Source organism: Myotis yumanensis, unplaced genomic scaffold (genome assembly GCF_028538775.1).
Source record: "Myotis yumanensis isolate MYYU_CA2020_CCGP unplaced genomic scaffold, mMyoYum1.0.hap1 SCAF_17, whole genome shotgun sequence".
NCBI classification, from domain to species: domain Eukaryota; kingdom Metazoa; phylum Chordata; class Mammalia; order Chiroptera; family Vespertilionidae; genus Myotis; species Myotis yumanensis.
The window spans coordinates 413,671-431,820 of record NW_027223768.1 but is presented as its reverse complement, the minus strand read 5'-3'; the positions used below and the strand labels follow the sequence as shown (position 1 = coordinate 431,820).

Below are 18,150 nucleotides of genomic sequence, written 5' to 3'. Positions count from 1 at the left end.
TCCAAAGACCCGAAAAAGAGGCTGTAAACTCTAGATTAATGATATCAAGAGTTCACCACCGTGACTTTCATACCAGGAACAGCGTGGGCTGCAGCAATAGAATGTGCATATCCTCCCCATAACCTGGCAAAGCCTAAAGCTCACACAGGACAGGCAGGATAGATAGGGTACTGGGGCATGACCTGCCCAGTTAAGGGGAATGACTTACATACTTAGGGCAGGTAAGGGCCAATTCCAGGAACAAGCACTGGGCAGGGGGAGGGTCCAGGTTCTTTGAGTGGATCCATGGGAAGCAGTCTCTGCTCTTGCCCAGATCCAGCTGGATCGAGCTCGTGGGTCCGTGAGGGTCAGGCAGTGGTCACCTCATGGAACAGTCTCCCCTGCACAGCACACGTGGTAAACAGCTCCTCAGTGAACCCTGCCTGCGTGATCTAGTGGAGTGAGCCCCCGTTCCTGATGGACCCTCACCAACACAGAGGCCTCCCCATGACTCAGGCTCCCTCTTCCTTCCCCAGCCCTGGGCTCTGATCTTCACGTTGAAATGAAGGGCTATGAGGATGGAGGGATCCGTGTGGAGTGCACGTCTGCAGGCTGGTATCCACAGCCCCTCGTAGAGTGGAGAGGTGAAGGCGGAGAGAGCTTGCCTGCCATGGCAGCGCCTGCAACTGCAGATGGAGAGGGTCTGTTTGCAGCCACGTCCTCTGTGATCCTGAAAGGCGGCTCTGGGAAGGGGGTCTCCTGTGTCGTCAGAAACCCCCTGCTCAGCCAGGAGAAGACAGCCAGGCTCTCCATTGCAGGTGAGTGCCTGGCCCCACACTGAGCTCAGCTGTGGCCACTGGGAGAAGGAGGCCTGAGTGTCTGCTGCTGACCTGGGTCTATGCAGTGAGCATAGAGCTCAGAGCAGGGACCTGGGTGCCCTTTGTCCCTTGAAGCTGTTGATGTCACAGACATTTTCTGAGCATCCCTGCTGCCTCCACCTGGGACAGGCGATGGGGATGGGCAGATGGTAACTGTCAGCAAACACATGACAAAGTGGGGAAAGTGTGTGCAGACACGTCCTGGGGAAAGGGCTGAGCTCCTCCAAACATGAAACAGCTCCGTACAGAAATGAACGGTTCCCAGAAGGAAACACCTCGGGGAAGGGTGTCCAGTCTCACTGAGCAGGGAGACGTTCCCACCTGTGAGATGGGCAGCAAACAAACCATGTGGTTGGTATCACTGATGGCAGGACTGTGGGGAGACAGTCACAAACGTTTGTTGGTATCAGTTGGTATATTTTTGTATAAATTGACACACCTTATATTGGGGAGGGGGTGGAGTAGAACAATCTTAATCCAAACTACTTATTTATTGACAAAATCCCAGTCCTAGGAATATATCTGACAGATCAGCTTGGGATTGTGTGAAATAACTGAAGAAAAAAGTTATTTCTTTTAAAAAATATATTTTTATTGATTTCAGAGAGGAAGGGAGAGGGAGAGAAAGAGAGGAACATCAATGATGTTAGGGAATCATCAGCTGCCACCTGCATGCCCCACACTGGGGACCAAACCTACAACCCAGGCTTGTGCCTTTGACCGGAATCAAACCTGGGACTCTCAGTCCACAGGCCAATGCTCTATCCACTGAGCCCCACCAGCCAGGGCACAAAGTCATTTCTTAGAGCATCAGTTATAATAACAAAAGTCAGAGACAGTTCAGATGCCACCCATGGGGACTCCTGTGCAGTGGAGGCTGCCCTGTGGGAGGAAACACAGACGTGCTCCCCACGCCGAGAGGGAAAGGTCGCCAGGACCCACGATGCACTGAGAAACGAGCTGCAGAGCAGCCTGTGTAGATGCTGGCTGCGGTGTAAGTGAGAAAAATAAGATGTTTATTATATTGGCATTGACATAAGAAGAGTGCCGCAGTATTGAAGGCAAAAGGCGGCCCAATGAAGTACTGATGGGATGGTCATAATCTGCCCACTCAGTGTGTGTGTGTGTATATGAGGTTGCAGTACAGGTATTATTATTATTTTAATGTAATGCAATTTCTTTTCTTTTTTTTGTTGTCTAAAGTTTTACATATGTCTCCATTTTCCCCGATTGACAGCCCCCCAGCCATTCCCACCCCGGCCAAGCCCCCACCGCCCCAGTGTCTGTGTCCATTGGTTATGCTAATGTGCATTATACAAGTCCTTTGGTTGCTCTCTAACCCCCCACCTCCCTGCCATTTGTCTCTGGATCTATTTTTGTTCATCAAGTTATGTTGATCATTATATCCCACATATGAGTGAGATCATGTGATGCTTATCCTTCTCTGAGTGGGTTATTTCACTTAGGATAATGCTCTCCAGTTCCATCCATGCTGTTGCAAATGGTAAAAGTTCCTTCATTTTTATAGCAGCATAGTGTTCCATTGTGTAGATGTACCACAGGTTTTTTTGTTTGTTTGTTTGTTTGTTTGTTTGTTTGTTTGTTTTTAGTATATGTGCGCCGAAGCGAGCACTGTACCAAAGTTTATTAATCACTCCTCTGCTGATGGGCACTTAGGCTGTTTCCAGATGTTAGCTATTGTAAATTGTGCTGCTATGGACATAGGGGTGCATATATCCATTCTGATTGGTGTTACTGGTTTCTTGGGATATAGTCCTAGAAGTGGGATTACTGGGTCCAATGGGAGTTCCATTTTTAACTTTTTTTAAAAAATAATTTTTATTTCTTGCCGAAACCGGTTTGGCTCAGTGGATAGAGCGTCGGCCTGAGGACTGAAGGGTCCCGGGTTCGATTCCGGTCGAGGGCATGTACCTGGGTTGCGGGCACATCCCCAGTGGGAGATGTGCAGGAGGCGGCTGATCGATGTTTCTCTCTCATCGATGTTTCTGACTCTCTATCTCTCTCCCTTCCTCTCTGTAAAAAATCAATAAAATATATTTTTAAAAATAAAAAAATAAAAAAAAATAAAAATAATTTTTATTTCTTAAAGTATTACAAAGAGTATTACATATGTCTACTTTTTTCCCCCCTTGACATTCCCCCGGCCTCCCCTACCCCCCAGTGTCTTGTGTCCATTGGTTATATGCATGCATATAAGTCCTTCGGTTGATCTCTTAACCCCCTCCCCCCCAAACCCTCCCCAGGCTTCCCACTGTAGTTTGACAGTCTGTTCAATGCTGCTCTGCCTCTGCATCTATTTTTGTTCATCAGTTTATATTGGTCTTTATTACCCATTTCAACCTCACGGTGGCCATCCCCATCTCACTGGGGTCGTTTCAACCTCACTGGGCCATCCTGACCTCACCAGGGCCATTTTGGCCTCACCGGGGCTGTTTCAACCTCACCAGGGCCGTCTTGACCTCACCGGGGCTGTCTGAACCTCACCCGGTTGTTTCGGCCTCACCGGGGCCGTCCCAACCTCACCGGACTGTCCCGACCTTGCTGGGGTTGTCCCGACCTCACTGGGGCCGTTTCAACCTCACTGGGGCCTTCCCAACCTCACCAGGGCCATCCCAACCTCACCAGGGCCATCCCAACCTCACCGGGGCCTTCCCGACCTCACTGGGGAAGTGTCAACCTCACCAGAGCCATCTCGACCTCTCTGGGGGTGTCCTGACCTCACCGGGGCCGTCCCAGCCTCACTGGGGCTGTATCGGCCTCACTGGGGCAACACAAAGTTTGGCATTCTGTCTTTTGTTGGGCGGCTTCTTGCTGAACAAAAATCTCCAGGCGTTCTTGGTGGCTGAATATCTGGTATGCTTGCTTGGATTTCATTTTCTACTAAGTGCACAGACTGCTTGTCTGCCGTCTCCCAGCATCACATGTGAGACTGGAACTGGTGGACGTACTTGTGCGTTTGCTGGTACAGCAGTTCCATGTCGCCGACCCAGTCTGGTCTTGCTCCGGCTTCCTCCGAACCTGATTCTGCTTCTTGAGTGTGTCTCTTTTGGATGCGAGGAGTTGAAATCTGTAGTTTGTTGGGTTGGGCTCTGTACTTGGTGCCTCTGCACATCCTACTCAGTCTCAATGCTCTTCTTTCTTTCCTTCCAGTTGTAGAGCTTCCACTGGGCCAGCTTTCCCATGGTTCTGAATAATAGTTGTTTGTCCTATAGTTGGTAGTTTTGGTGTTGTTGTGGGAGGCAGCATGCACAGGTCTGTTCCTTACGGTGCCATCTTGGTTCTTCTGGGTCTGCTTCTTGAGTGTGTCTTTTATGGGTGTGAGGAGTTGAAGTCTCCAATTTGTTGGGTTAGGCTGCAAAAGCGCAGGTGGGTCTTTTTTGACACTGGCACGACTTGGATGGGGATGTAAATTGAGTAGGGTGGGGTCTCAGGGAGTCACCAGGGCAGAGCAAATAGCAATGGCATCTCCACGGCTCCTCGCCTCTCTGGGACTCCGGGACTTCGCCTCCCCCAGTGCCCGAGAGCAGCTGCGCTCCAGAACCTCCCTCGCTTTCTGACTGCTGCAAGGCCATGCCGCTTCTCCCCTAGGGTCTGGTGCCTCATGATCCCGCCCCAAACCAGCTCAGTGGATTCGAGAGTTTGTAAAAGTGCAGGCGTTTCCTCTTGTGCCTCTGGCACAGTTTGGATGGGAATGTAAATTGAGTAGGTCGGGGTCCCAGGGATACGCCAGGGCGGAACAAGTAGCAATGGCGGTGTCTCCGCGGCTCCTCCCCTCTCCTGGATTCCAGGACTTCTTGTCCCACAGTGCCCTCCAGCAGCTGCGCTCCAGAGCCTCCCTTGCTTTCTGACTGCTGCAAGGCTGTGCCGCCTCTCCCCGTGGGGTCTGGGGCCTCAGAGACCCACCCTGAGCAAGCCCAGAGGATTCAAGAGTTTGTAACCCCTTCTCATTGAAAAAAACCTCGCATCCAGTTGCAGCCCGCCTGGCGCGCAACTCTATACCTCTGTTCTTGGCGCCTCTGTAGCTCCTACTCAGTCTCACTGCGCTTCTTTCTTTCCTTCCAGTTGTAGAACTTCCACTGGGCCAACTTTCCCATGGTTCTGAATGGTAGTTGTTTGTCTTATAGTTGGTAGTTTCAATGATGTTGTGGGAGGCAGCACGCACAGGTCTGCACCCTACGCCGCCATCTTGGTTCTCTCCATTTTTAACTTTTTGAGGAAACTCCATCCTGTCTTCCATAGTGGCTGCACCAGTCTGCATTCCCACCAGCAGTACATGAGGGTTCCTTTTTCTCCACATCCTCACCAGCACTTGTCATTTGTTGATTTTTTGATGATAGCCATTCTAACAGGTGTGAGATGGTACCTCATTGTTGTTTTGATTTGCATCTGTAGTCTGATTACTGACTCTCAGCCTTCTGTATGTCCTCTTTCAAAAAGTGACTACTCAGGTCCTTTGCCCATTTTTTGATTGGATTGTTTATCTTTTGTTAAGTTGTATGAGTATCTATAAATTTTGGAGATTAAACTCTTATCTCAAATAACATTCGCAAATATGTTCTCCCATGCAGTGGGTTTTCTTGTTGTTTTGTTGGTGGTTTCTTTTGCTGTGCAGAAGCTTTTAATTATGATGTAGTCCCATTTGTTTATTTTCTCCTTAGCCTCCATTGCCCTAGGAGCTGTGAGGGTAAAGATATTGCTATGAGATATGTCTGCTACTTTGCTGTGTATGAAATCTTGTAGGATTTTTATGGTTTCCATTTTATATTTAAGTCCTTTAGCCATTTTGAGTTTGTCTTTGTGTATGGTGTAAGTTGATGATCTAGTTTCATTTTTTTGCATGTATCTGACCAAATTTCCCAGCACCATTTATTGAAGAGACTGTCTTGATTCCATTGTATGTTCTTGCCGCCTTTTTCAAATATTAATTGAGCATAATGGCTTGGGTGAATTTCTGGGTTCTCTGTTCTCTTCCATTGGTCTATGTGTCCGTTCTTGTGCCAGTACCAGGCAGTTTTGAGAACTGTGGTTTGGTAATACAGCTTGATATCTGGTATTCTGATCCCTCCAACTTTGTTCTTCTTTCTCAAGATTGCCTATGGCTATTCGGGGTCTTTTTAAAATTTCAGATGAATTTTTGGAGAGTTTCTTCTAAGTCTTTGGAATAAGACATTGATATTTCAATGGGGATTGCATTGAATCTGTAGATTGCTTTGGGTAGTATGGACATTTTAATGATGCTGATTCTACCAATCCATGAACATGGTATGTTGTTCCATTTGCTTATGTCTTCCTCTGTCTCCTTTTTCCAATGTCCTGTAGTTTTCCGAGTACAGGTCTTTTACCTCCTTAGTTAAATTTATTCCTAGGTATCAAATTTTTTGGTGCAGTGATAAATGGGATTGTTTTTTTCGTTTCTCTTTCTGTGAGTTCATTATTGGTGTATAAAAGGCCATAGATTTATGGGTGTTATTTTTGTATCCTGCTACATTGCCGAATTCATTTATTAGGTGTAGTATTTTTATGATGGAGTCTTTGGGGTTTTCTATGTTCAGTATCATGTCATTTGTGAATAAAGATGGTTTTACTTCTTCTTTTCCAATTTGGATGCCTTTTATTTCTTCTTCTTGTCTGATCGCCATGGCTCGCACTTCCAGTACTATACTGAACAGGAGTGATGAAAGTGGGCATCCCTGTCTTATTCCCATTCTTATGGGAAATGAGTTTAGTTTTTCCCATTGAGTCTAATGTTGGCTGTAGGTTTGCCATATAAGGCTTTTATTATTTTGAGGTATGATCCCTTTATTCCCACTTTGCTGAGAGTTTTAATCAAGAATGGTTGTTGGGTTTTGTCAAATGCTTTTTCTGCATCGATTGATTTATGTAATTTTTGTCTCTCAATTTGTTTATGTGATGTATCACATTAATTGATTTGCAGATATTGTACCATCCTTGCATCCCCAGAATAAATCCCATTTGGTCATGGTATATGGTCTTTCTAATGTAATGCTGGATGCAATTTGCTAGAATTTTGTTGAGGATTTTAGCATCTAAGTTCATCAGGGATATTGGTCTGTAGTTTTCTTTCTTTGTGGTGTCTTTATCTGGTTTTGGAATTAGGGTAACACTGGCTTCATAGAAAGAACTTGGAAGTGTGCCTTCCTCTTGAATATTTTGGAATAGTTTGAGGAGGATAGGTTTTAGTTCTTCTTTGAATGCTTGGTAGAACTCCCCAGTAAAGCCATCCAGATCAGGCCTTTTGTTTGCTGGAAGATTTCTTTTTTTTATATATATATATATATAATTAAATCTTTATTGTTCAGATTATTACATTTGTTCCTCTTTTTCCCCCCATAACTCCCCTCCTCCCAGTTCCCACCCCACCCTCCACCCTCACTCCCCACCCACTGTCCTCATCCATAGGTGCATGATTTTTGTCCAGTCTCTTCCCGCATCTCCCACACCCCTTTCCCCCCCAAGCATAGTCAGTCCATTCCCTTTCTATGTCCCTGATTCTATTATAAACACCAGTTCATTCTGTTCCTCAGATTATTTATTCACTTGATTCTTAGATTCACTTGTTGATAGATGCGTATTTGTTCATAATTTGTATCTTTACCTTTTTCTTCTTCTTCCTCTTCTTAAAGGATACCTTTCAGCATTTCATGTAATACTGGTTTGGTGGTGATGAGCTCCTTTAGCTTTTCCTTATCTGTGAAGCTCTTTATCTGGCCTTCAATTCTGAATGATAGCTTTGCTGGATAAAGTACTCTTGGTTGTAGGTTCTTGGCATTCATCACTTTGAATATCTCTTGCCACTCCCTTCTGGCCTGCAAAGTTTCTGTTGAGAAATCAGCTGACAGTCGTATGGGTATTCCCTTGTAGGTAACTGAGTTTCTTTCTCTTGCTGCTTTTAAGATTCTCTCTTTGTCTTTTGCTCTTGGCATTTTAATTATGATGTGTCTTGGTGTGGTCCTCTTTGGATTCCTTTTGTTTGGGTTTCTCTGCGCTTCCTGGACTTGTAAGTCTATTTCTTTCACCAAGTAGGGGAAGTTTTCTGTCATTATTTCTTCAAATAGGTTTTCAATATCTTGCTCTCTCTCATCTTCTGGCACCCATATAATTCTGATGTTGGTACGCTTGTAGCTGTCCCAGAGGCTCCTTACACTATCTTCGCACTTTTGGATTCTTTTTTCATTTTGCTTTTCCAGTTGCGTGCTTTTTGCTTCCTCGCATTTCAAATCTTTAACTTGATTCTTGCGCTCCTCTGGTCTGCTGTTGGGAGTCTGTATAATATTCTTTATTTCAGTCAGTGTATGCTTACTTTCTAGTTGGTCCTTTATCACACCATCGAGGGTCTCATTAGATTTCCTGTACATCTCATCAAGTTTATCGACAGACTCTAGAAGCCTCTTGAGAGACCTCAAAAGTGTGGTTTTGAATTCTATATCCAGTAGCCTGCTTTCCTCCAGTTCTGTCCTTTGTGGCCTGTTTCTTTGTCTTGGCATTTTTTTATGCTTCGCTGTGTCGATAGAGTGGCTTTCTGTGTTAAGTGTCCCAATTACTTGAGGTAGACACTCTTGGTGCACCCCCTTGTGGTCTCTGTGAGCAGTCTTGTAGTCAAGCCTTGATTGTTGTAGGTAATTACTACTTGACCTCCAGGCCAACTGGCTGTGAGAATCAGCTGTGTCTACAGTGGGAGAACTTCTGTCCTCTAGGGAGGTGCTAATCTAGCCTTTGCCTGAGGCTATCCGGCAAATGGCTCTGTGCAGGGCTTGGGCGGGGCGGGTCCCACGGGATCAACAGGGCGGAGGAGGGAGCAGTTATGGCTGCTCTCAGTCCGTCCCCAGGGGCTCTGCCTCTCTGTCCCAGCAACAGCTACAAACCTCGGAGGGACCGAAGCCAGACAGTCCCGCTTCTCCCGTTTGAGTCTGGGTCCCTAGAGACTCGCCCGGATCTGGAGCTCAGAGTCTGAGGCTCCCTCTGGATTGAAACAGACAACTGCACCCTCAGCCACCAGCCCGCACCGCGCGCACTCCACCTTAGTATTTTACTTCGGCACTGCGCCCCCTCTGATTCTCTGTTTCTCCTAGTTGTAGAACTTCCACTCAGCCAGCCTTCCTGTGGTTCTGGATGATGTCCGTTCCGTCTTTTAGTTGTATTTTTGAAGTGGTTGTTCGAGGCAGCAAACTCTGTTGTTAACCTATGCCGCCATCTTGGTTTCTCTGCTGGAAGATTTCTGATCAGTGCTTCAATTTCTTCAGTGGTTCTCGGCCTATTCAGGTTTTTATTTTTTATTTTTCCTGATTGAGTTTTGGGAGCTTGTATTTTTCTAAAATATGTCCATCTTGTCTAGGTTGTCCATTTTGTTGGAATAGAGTTGTTCCTTGTATTTTTTTCATAATCCTTTGTGTTTCTGTGGGATCAGTTGTTACTTCACCTCTTTCATTTCTGATTTTGATTATTTGGGTCCTCTCTCTTTGCTTTTTGGTGAGCCTGGCTAGAGGTTCATCAATCTTGTTTATCCTTTCAAAAAAACCCCTCTTGGTTTTGTTGATTTTTTGTATTGTTTTTTTGGTCTCTAGGTCATTTATTTCCTCTCTAATCTTTACTATTTCTTTCCTTCTGCTTATGCTGGCTTTTCTTGTTTCTCTCTTTCTAACTCTTTGAGTTGTAGGGATAGATAATTTATTACCATTTTTTCTTTCTTTCTTTTTTTTGTGGTAGGCCTGTAGAGCTATGATCTTCCCTCTCAAGACTGCTTTCACAATCTGTGTCCCATAAATTTTGGATTGTTGTGTTTTCATTGTTGTTTCTTGGCATGATTCTTCTTATTTCTTCTTTGATCTCTTTGGTAACCTAATCATTGTTTAGTAGCATGTTATTTAGCCTCCAGGTGTTTGATTTTTTTCATTGTTTTTATTGTAGTTGATTTCTAATTTCATGCCATAGTGATCCGAGAAGATGCTTGATATGATTTCTATCTTCTTCAATTTGAAGAGACTTTACCAGTGCCCCAATATGTGGTCTATCTTTGAAAATGACCTGTGTGCACTTGAGAAGAATGTATATTCTGTGACTTTGAGGTGAAATGTTCTGACGATGTCAATTCATTCCATCTCATCTAGTGAATCATTTAGGATTGATGTTTCTTTGCTGATTTTTTGTTTAGAGAATGTATCCAGTGGTGTTAGTGGGGTATTAAAGTTCCCTACTAATATTGTATTGCTGTCAATCTCTCCCTTGATATCTCCCAGAAGTTTTTTTTTTTTATGTACTTGGGTGCTCCTGTGTTGAGTGCATATATATTTACCAGAGTTATATCTTGTTGAATTGCTCCCTTTAGTACTATGAAGTGGCCTTCCTTATCTCTTGTTATGGCCTTCACTTTGAGGTGTAATTTTCAGATATAAATATTGCTACCCCAGCTTTTTTTTCTTTTCTATCTTCCTGAAAAACCTTTTTCCATCTCTTAACCACCAGTCTGTGTGAGTCCTTTTCTCTGAGGTGGGTTTCCTGTAGACAGTAGATATATGGTTCACGTTTTCTTAACCATTCAACTACTCTATGTCTTTTGTTTGAGTCATTTAATCCTTTCACATTTAAAGGTAGTATTGATAGGTACTTGTTTGTCACCATTTTATTCTTCATGCCTCTGTTCCTTCTTCCCTCCAATATCTTCTTTTGACAGCAGACCCTTTAGCATTTCTTGCATTGCTGGTTAGGTGGTAATAAACTCCCTTAGTTCTTTTTTTGTCTGTGAAGCTCCGGATTTCACCCTCAACTTTGATTGATAGCCTTGCTGGGTACAGTATTCTTGGATTCAGACAATTACTTTGCATGACTTTGTATATTTCATTCCATTCCCTTTTGGCCTGATGGATTTCTGTTGAGAAATCAGTCAATAGTCTGATGGGAGATCCCTTGTAGGTAACTTTCTGTGTCTCTCTGGCAGCCTTGAAGATTCTTACTTTGTCCTTGGTGTTTGCCAATTTAATTATAATGTGTCTTGGTGTCGGTCTTTTTTGGTTCATCTTGTTTGGGATTCTGTGAGCTTCTCTGACTTGTGTGTTTTTTTTCTTCCCAATATCAGGGAAGTTTTCTGTCATTATTTCTTCAAACAGGTTTTCCATTCCTTGCTCAGTTTCCTTTCCTTCTGACACCCCTTGTATGCAGATGTTGTTTTGTTTCATGTTGTCCCAAAGTTCCCTTAGGCTCTCCTCCTGCTTTTTACCTTTTTTTCCAGTTGCTGCTCTGCTTGGGTATTTTTTTCCTATCTTGTCTTCTAGCTCACTGATGCTGTCCTCCAATTCTTCTAGTCTACTGTTGATGCTTTCTATTGTGCTCTTTATTGCAGCAATGAATAAACTCTCGCATGGCACTTATGTCATGTCAGGGACTTTAGAAGCATTAATTTAATGCTCTGCCTATTAGGACACTGAGAACAGAAGGGCTAAGTCATTAGTTCAAGGTCACAGACCTGCCAGGCAGAAGACCCAAACCCAAAGGTCACCTTCTGAATCAGCAGTGAAGCCACTGATGAGACGCTGATACACGGGGGAGGGAGTGTAGAGGAGACTCCAGCGACTGTATGTACATTATATTCTAACTGTTCCCATGTGAGAACCAGACATTAGGACACTAGTCTGTGTGACGGGAAGAGTTCTGGGCACTTTGGGAGGAGAAATGTTCCTTCCCCTCCCGCGAGAACCGGTGACTCTTCAGGTGAGCAGCTGAGGCTCTCCCTCCGCAGGCCCCTTCTTCTCCAGCGCGAAGCCCTGGCAGGTGGTCGTGGGAGTGACCCTTCTGGCTCTGCTGGGGCTCCTGGTTGGGGTAGTGATCTCATGGTGTCGACAGCAGAAGAGAATCCGGGCCTTTATCCAGGAGAAGGAGAGCGAGCGAGCTGAGAAAGAAGCAGCGCTGGCGGAGAAGCAGCAGGAGCAAAGCACTAAAGGTGAGGCCTGGCTGCAGGTGGGGGGACCTCCCCGCCCCAGGCCACCCACCCACTGCGCGGGTCCCCCCTCCCGATGACCTTCTCTTTCTGCTTATTTCCAGAGAGGCTGCAAGAGGAGCTCAGTAAGTCCTGACCCCCAACCCCCTGGCCACATGGGTTCTGGGGTGCCTGGTTACCCACCTAACCGACCCCTCCCGTTACCCCTGCAGGGTGGAGGAAGCAGCAGTACCTGGCGCGTGAGTACCTGGCCCCACATCTGAGACTCTCTGCTGGAACCTGTCCAGCCCCTTCCTCACCCCTGACCGCCCAGGGGAAGGATGAGGACGCTGATGGGGGAGGTTGGGCAGGGTTTCCTCCCTGGAGAAAGGGGTCAGGCTCCCTCCACCAGGCCGCTCACACCCGGATGTCCAGGGAACCCCAGAAGGAGAGGGGAGATGGACTCAGGATGTGAGTCCTCCCTCCCTGGCTGCTCTATAGAATCCATAGGCTGCTGAGAGGAAACCAGAAGGAGAGAGAACATTCTCTTCTAAGGAGGAGGGGCTGGTGTCAGCTGTCCCAGATTTATCATAACTGCTGGAAAGCAGTGTCTGAAATTTTCTCAATAAGTCGCCCAATTCTCTTTGCAACATGGCAGGAAATCATGCAGATTGAGATCGATGGATTTCAGCACACATATGCATACATGTATGCACATGGCAAGGCTAGCCAGGTACAGGACTAACAGCCAGTGGCATGTGATCCATGACCCGAGTGGGTGCCTGGCCCACGGATAGCACCACACCCTGTGTATAGTAGGTTTCTCCTTCTCACTTATAGGAAGGCTCCTCATTGCCACACCCCAATGGGTCATTGCAATGATGGGTCATTGTTAAGTAACATCAGGGGGACTTTCACACAAGCCCTGTGATGCTGAGGCAGATCTGACCACCGAGCCGGCTCCTCAGTGACTAAGTGGCTCACGGGAGGGACACAGGGTGGACATGCTGGGCACAGGGATGGTTCTCAGGTTGGCATGTGAGAGACGGATGGCACAGGATTTCATAACTACTCAGAATGATGTGCATTTGAAACTTATGAACTGCTTATTTCTGGAATTTTCCATTTAATATTTTCCAACTGTGGTTGACAGAGGGTAACTGAAACTTCAGAAAGTGAAACGATGGTTGAAGGTGACTGCTGTACAGACACGTACAGGACAGACCTGCAGGTGCAGCTGAGAAAGCCCCATCGGTGCCTGCAGGTCACTAGGTGCCGGTGACTTTAAAGAGGAGGAGGCAGCAGGGAACTGAACAGGCAGAGGGAGAGGGAGGTGGGGGGTCAAAGGGAAGAGAGAGGGAAGGACTGAGAAATGACAGTTGAGGTGACCCTTCCTTCTTCCTTTGCAGGTGACAGGTCTCGGGCCTATGCTGGTGAGTGACTCATGCTCTCTGGTTCCTGCACTTGTGTACAAAGCCCTTCAACCCTTTCTGTGCTGGTGAGAGGTCATCAGACCCTGCTCAGAGCTCATGTTCTGTGGAGGATCACCCTGCCTCTCTGGACACCCAGAGAGGACCTCCCAGCTCCAGCGTCCCCTCACCTGCTGCCACACATGCCCACACCAGGGCACAGCCTGGCCCCGTCACCCACAGCCCCACCATCATGGAGGGAAGCCCCACATTCTGAGAGCTTTTATGCCTCCTCCTCAGAGCTGTGGAGGAAGGAAACTAGATATTGGTGGGAAGGAGAGGGAAGAGGCTCAGTGAGGAGGATGGTGGGGGGAGAACAGAAATGATGACCTTCCCTTGCCTGTGTCTCCTTCCTTTCAGAGTGGAAGATGGCCCTTTACCAACCTGGTGAGTGAGTCACTGTGTTCCCTGGGACAACACAGGGGCCTGGCTCCCTTTTTCTTCTCCTGCTCTTGACTGGGGGACATCTGGGTGGGTAACATGAGGTCCCCACTGTGTGCCCATCTGCTGCCAAGAGAGCCAGGAACAACTGCTGCCCTGGCTTCCCCAGGTCTGTGGGGGAAGGAGGAGGCATGAGGGGTGGAGATGGGGGCAGGGGCTGGAGGAAGAGGGAGGAGGTGACCTGGCCCAGCTGCTGCCCCTCCTGCCCTGAGCCTCCTCAAGGTGTGCCATGTCTCTGAGTCCCTTTGAGATGATGGTGGCCATTCCTACTATGTGAGGGTGGAGGTGAGACTAGACGAGGTGATGAGTGTGTGTTGGTCAAAACTAAGAGGGAAGGGATGGCCCGTTCATGATGGGTGTGTGTCTGACGGTAATGACCACAGTCAGGAGAAGGTTCTTAGGACCTAAAAGTGATCTAGGCAACTCCTTAGATTATAACAGACTGTATTATAGTCATTTACTCACAGGGGTGTGGGGTGGGAGCAGACAGACTACATGTCAGTCTGCACAGACTACTCACCACTAATGGACCTGTTACAGTACATTGTTTACAGTATAACTTGGGTATTAATGGTTGTCAGGACAAAGGGACAAGGGGTGTGGCAGCACCAGCCTTACCTCCTGGGGGTCTTGTGGTGGATGGTTCTATAATCGGTTCCATCACATTTGGTGTTAACCTCCATTGTCATGTTGTTCTAGTGTTACTGACAGAACTGTTTTTGGCTACATTTTAAGGAACACACATCATCATCACCCTGAAGGCTTTGGTGTGCCTGCTGAGGACAGGGAGGTTGGGCAAAGGTCACAGCATGAAGAGATGAGGGAAATCCGAGACACAGAGATGGAGGAGGTTTGATTCAACCACATCTGCCCAGTGATTACAGAGGGTTTAGGGAAGGACCTACCTCCACAGGCAGGGGTGGCGTTAAGGGAAACCACAAGGAAGAGCAGTGCCCAAGGCTCACAGCAGTGGGAGCTGCCACCACCCCCCGGCCCAAGGCAGAGGGACGGGGAGCAGTGACTGGAGCCCTGAGGAGGCTGTGGCTCAGGGAGAGGCTGCCTGAGAGGAGGCTGCTCTGTTAGAGCGTCTCCATCACAGGAAGTGGGGAAGTCAGGGCTGTGCCTCTCTTTCCTTCCCTCCAGTCTTCAGCCAGCACAGCCCTTGGCCAAAGCCAACAGGTGACCAGAGGCAAGAGAGCCCAGTGATGCTGCCCAAGGAGGACGATTCCTGGGCAAAGAGGGAGGGGCAGGTGGGGAGTGAGGATCACACAGAGCCCAGCATGGCCCCAGCACAGCAGGTACATGGTCCCTGTGATCACACCAGATGCTTCCTCCATGCCTGGCCTTGGGCTAAATACAGCTCACTTTCTGTTTTATTCTACCCTAGAGATGAGTATTTTTATTCCCATTTACGGACATCACATTGAGACTTTGGACATTACATAGTGTGTGTGTGTGTCTGTGTGTGTGTGTGTGTGTGTGTGTGTGTGTGTGTGAAAAGAGACCAAGCAGAAAAGGAAGTTGTCCAGCTCAGGAGGGTACAGCAATGGCTAGAATTGGAATCCATGTGACTCTGTAGCACAGGTGGGCACAGTCCTTCTGGGGAGGAAACAGGAGGAAGATAGAAGGAAGGTGGCCACTTGAGATGGCGGGTTAGGCAGAGCCCAGCCCTCCTCACCCTCCCTTCCTCACTGACCACCAGGGCCTGTGGTTTCTCTTGGCTTTTCTGAGGGTCACACTCAGGGCAGCTGGAACCCCAGGCTCTGGGCTCAGGTCTCACCAGCCAGATCCAAGCCTTGGAGCCTGAGTCTCTCAGATCCCCAAACCATGGCTGACCCCACACCATTGGAACTCTCTGCAGCGGACGTGATTCTGGATCTGGACACTGCGCACCCCAAACTCCTTATTTCTGAGGACCAGAGGAGCCTGAACTGGACAGCAATAAGGCAGCGCCTGCCAGACAACCCCAAGAGATTTAATTATCATTCCTGTGTGCTGGGCTGTGAGAGCTTCACATCAGGCAGACACTTCTGGGAGGTGGAGGTGGGAGATAGGACAGAGTGGCATTTAGGGGTGTGTAGGGAGAACGTGGAGAGAAAATATTATGTTACAATAACACCGGAGAATGGATTCTGGACAATAGCACGATCAGGTGGGCATGAATTCCAGGCTCGAACGGATCCCTGGAGCAAACTCACAGTTGTCAACCCTCCTAAAAGAGTGGGGGTTTTCCTGGACTATGAGAGGGGGAAGCTCTCGTTCTATGATGCCATTGATGGAACGTACATCTTCACCTTCCCACAGGCTTCCTTCTCTGGGCCTCTGTGTCCTGTCTTCAGGATTTTCCAATGCGAGCCCACTGCCTTGACCCTTTGCCCAGCACAAGAAAGAATGGGGTGCTCCCTTCTGCCTGACCCACTGCCTGACCCTTCCCTGGAGACCCCAGTGGCCTCAGGCTCAGCTGATGGCATTGAGGACTCTCAGGCAGAAGAGAGGTCTTTGCTTCCCCCTGCCCAGCCCTGAGCTGAGGGCCTGCTTCACAGCAAAGCCTTACAGCAGGAACATACTTACATCAAGAACATACTTACATCAGGAACATACTTACTAAAAACTCACTGAGAGAAGCACTTTACGAGTTATCTTTCAACTTTTCCACATGACAATTGAGGAGACCTGGGTGCAGGAAGATAACTTTCCAAAGGTGACTCAGCTCCCTTCCTGCAGCCATAGCTCACATTCACAGGTAACTTAGAAGGTGGTGGGTGCTGGAATCAATGCTCCAGGTGAATCTCACTCCCCAATCCTCACAACATCCCTGTGAGGTGCCCTCATTGAAAGTGTGGAAAGGGAGGCAGGGCCCAGGGAAGTGACATAATTCATGCAGAAAGTAGTGCTGCTGGGAGGTGTTTGACCTCTGACCCTCCCTCTACCTCTAGTCTGTTCCTTTGCAGCCAGTAGTTCCTGTTGGGCAGGGTCATGGGCAGCCTGAGGTTCCCTTCCCAGGGCCCCAGGGAGAAGGTCACTGTAGGTGACTATGAAGGCCACACCCCACCTGGTTCCTTCAACGGGGACTGTCAGCCATGGTCCACTCTCCATTGGCTGGCTGTCCATGATGACGTCGTCCACAGAATGAACTCACAGTGACCACCTCACCTGGGGCTGAGAAGGGACTAGAGGCCAAATTCCTAACCAGCTTCTAACTCATCCGTGGGCAAACTACGGCCCGTTTGAAATGAATAAAACTAAAAAAAAAAAAAAAAAAGACCGTACCCTTTTATGTAATGATGTTTACTTTGAATTTATATTAGTTCACACAAACACTCCATCCATGCTTTTGTTCCAGCCCTCCGGTCCAGTTTAAGAACCCATTGTGGCCCTCGAGTCAAAAAGTTTGCCCACCCCTGTTCTAACCTGTGATCATGAGGCCCAACCAAACCTCCAGCTTCATCCCTAAAGCTCCTGTGTGAGGCATGAATTTGGGGGAAGGGAGCCAGGTGAACTGCAGTGGAATTTTTATCACATCGTGGCCCCATCTCCAGGAAAGGGACACTCCACGCTGAGCATGTGCTGATGTTCCCGGAGGTTCCTGTAACTGCTGGGTCCTGGGGAAAAGCCACTCCATCACCATCACTGTGATTGGTCACCACTGTGTCCCCTCCACCCGATAGGTGGTGGTCAGGTGACATTTGTTAAATAAATTGGTTAATGGTCTTCACTCTGCATCTGAGCTTCTAGATTTTCACCACCACAGTTTACCCACCACATTTTAACAAAATCCTTATTGTATCAGCTTTGTAAGCTGCTATAAAAAAAACCACAAATTTCATGACCTAATGCAACACAGTTTCCTTACCTCACATGTTTGTAGGTGGGAAGGCCAGCGTGGCTCTGGCCGGGCTGACATCCAGGTGTCTGCAGGCTGCCTCCTTTCTGGAGGGTTCAGGGAACGGTCTGTTTCTTGCTAATTCTTGTTGTTGGCAGAACTGAGTTTCCTGCAGTGGTGGGACCAAGGATGCCATTCCTTGCTGGCTGTCAGGAGAAGCTGGGACACTCCAGGCTGGGAGCATCCGGAGTTGTTTTCCCAGGAGGCAGATGTGAGGGAACAACTCAGGTGAAGGGAATGGGGACCAGAGTCCAGTCCTGGAGTCACTGCTAGTGGGGCTGTTGCTCGTGTACTGACTGGTCTCAAACTGAGTCAGAAGGTAGTGGAGGCTCCAGAGAAAGCATTTAGGCACAGGTGGGAGTGTTATGAAATGTTCCATGGGAAGATTATTCTGGAAGAAATGTACACAGTAGCCTGATTGGGGTCTGTGGGGCCCATGAAGGGAGCAGCAGGTGGGTGTTGGGGTGCTGGGCCCACCAGACCATCCACTGGCAGGCGGGAGCCTGTGCCGGTTGCCATGGTCCTGTCGCCTCCTGAGAGAGAGAAAGGGCT

General features: G+C 47.9%; 1 protein-coding gene across 1 annotated transcript in view; it reads left to right on the top strand.

Moving 5' to 3' along the window:
- LOC138996397 (butyrophilin subfamily 3 member A3-like) overlaps nucleotides 1-17,430 on the top strand; it is a 29,327-nt gene extending 11,897 nt beyond the window's left edge. The window contains exons 4-10 of the mRNA XM_070397601.1: nucleotides 516-797; nucleotides 11,629-11,829; nucleotides 11,931-11,951; nucleotides 12,039-12,065; nucleotides 13,215-13,238; nucleotides 13,635-13,661; nucleotides 15,577-17,430. Coding sequence (XP_070253702.1) covers nucleotides 516-797; nucleotides 11,629-11,829; nucleotides 11,931-11,951; nucleotides 12,039-12,065; nucleotides 13,215-13,238; nucleotides 13,635-13,661; nucleotides 15,577-16,238 — 1,244 coding nt within the window. The 3' untranslated portion in view covers nucleotides 16,239-17,430. The remainder of the gene's footprint in view (nucleotides 1-515; nucleotides 798-11,628; nucleotides 11,830-11,930; nucleotides 11,952-12,038; nucleotides 12,066-13,214; nucleotides 13,239-13,634; nucleotides 13,662-15,576) is intronic.
- Nucleotides 17,431-18,150: the final 720 nt, after the last annotated feature.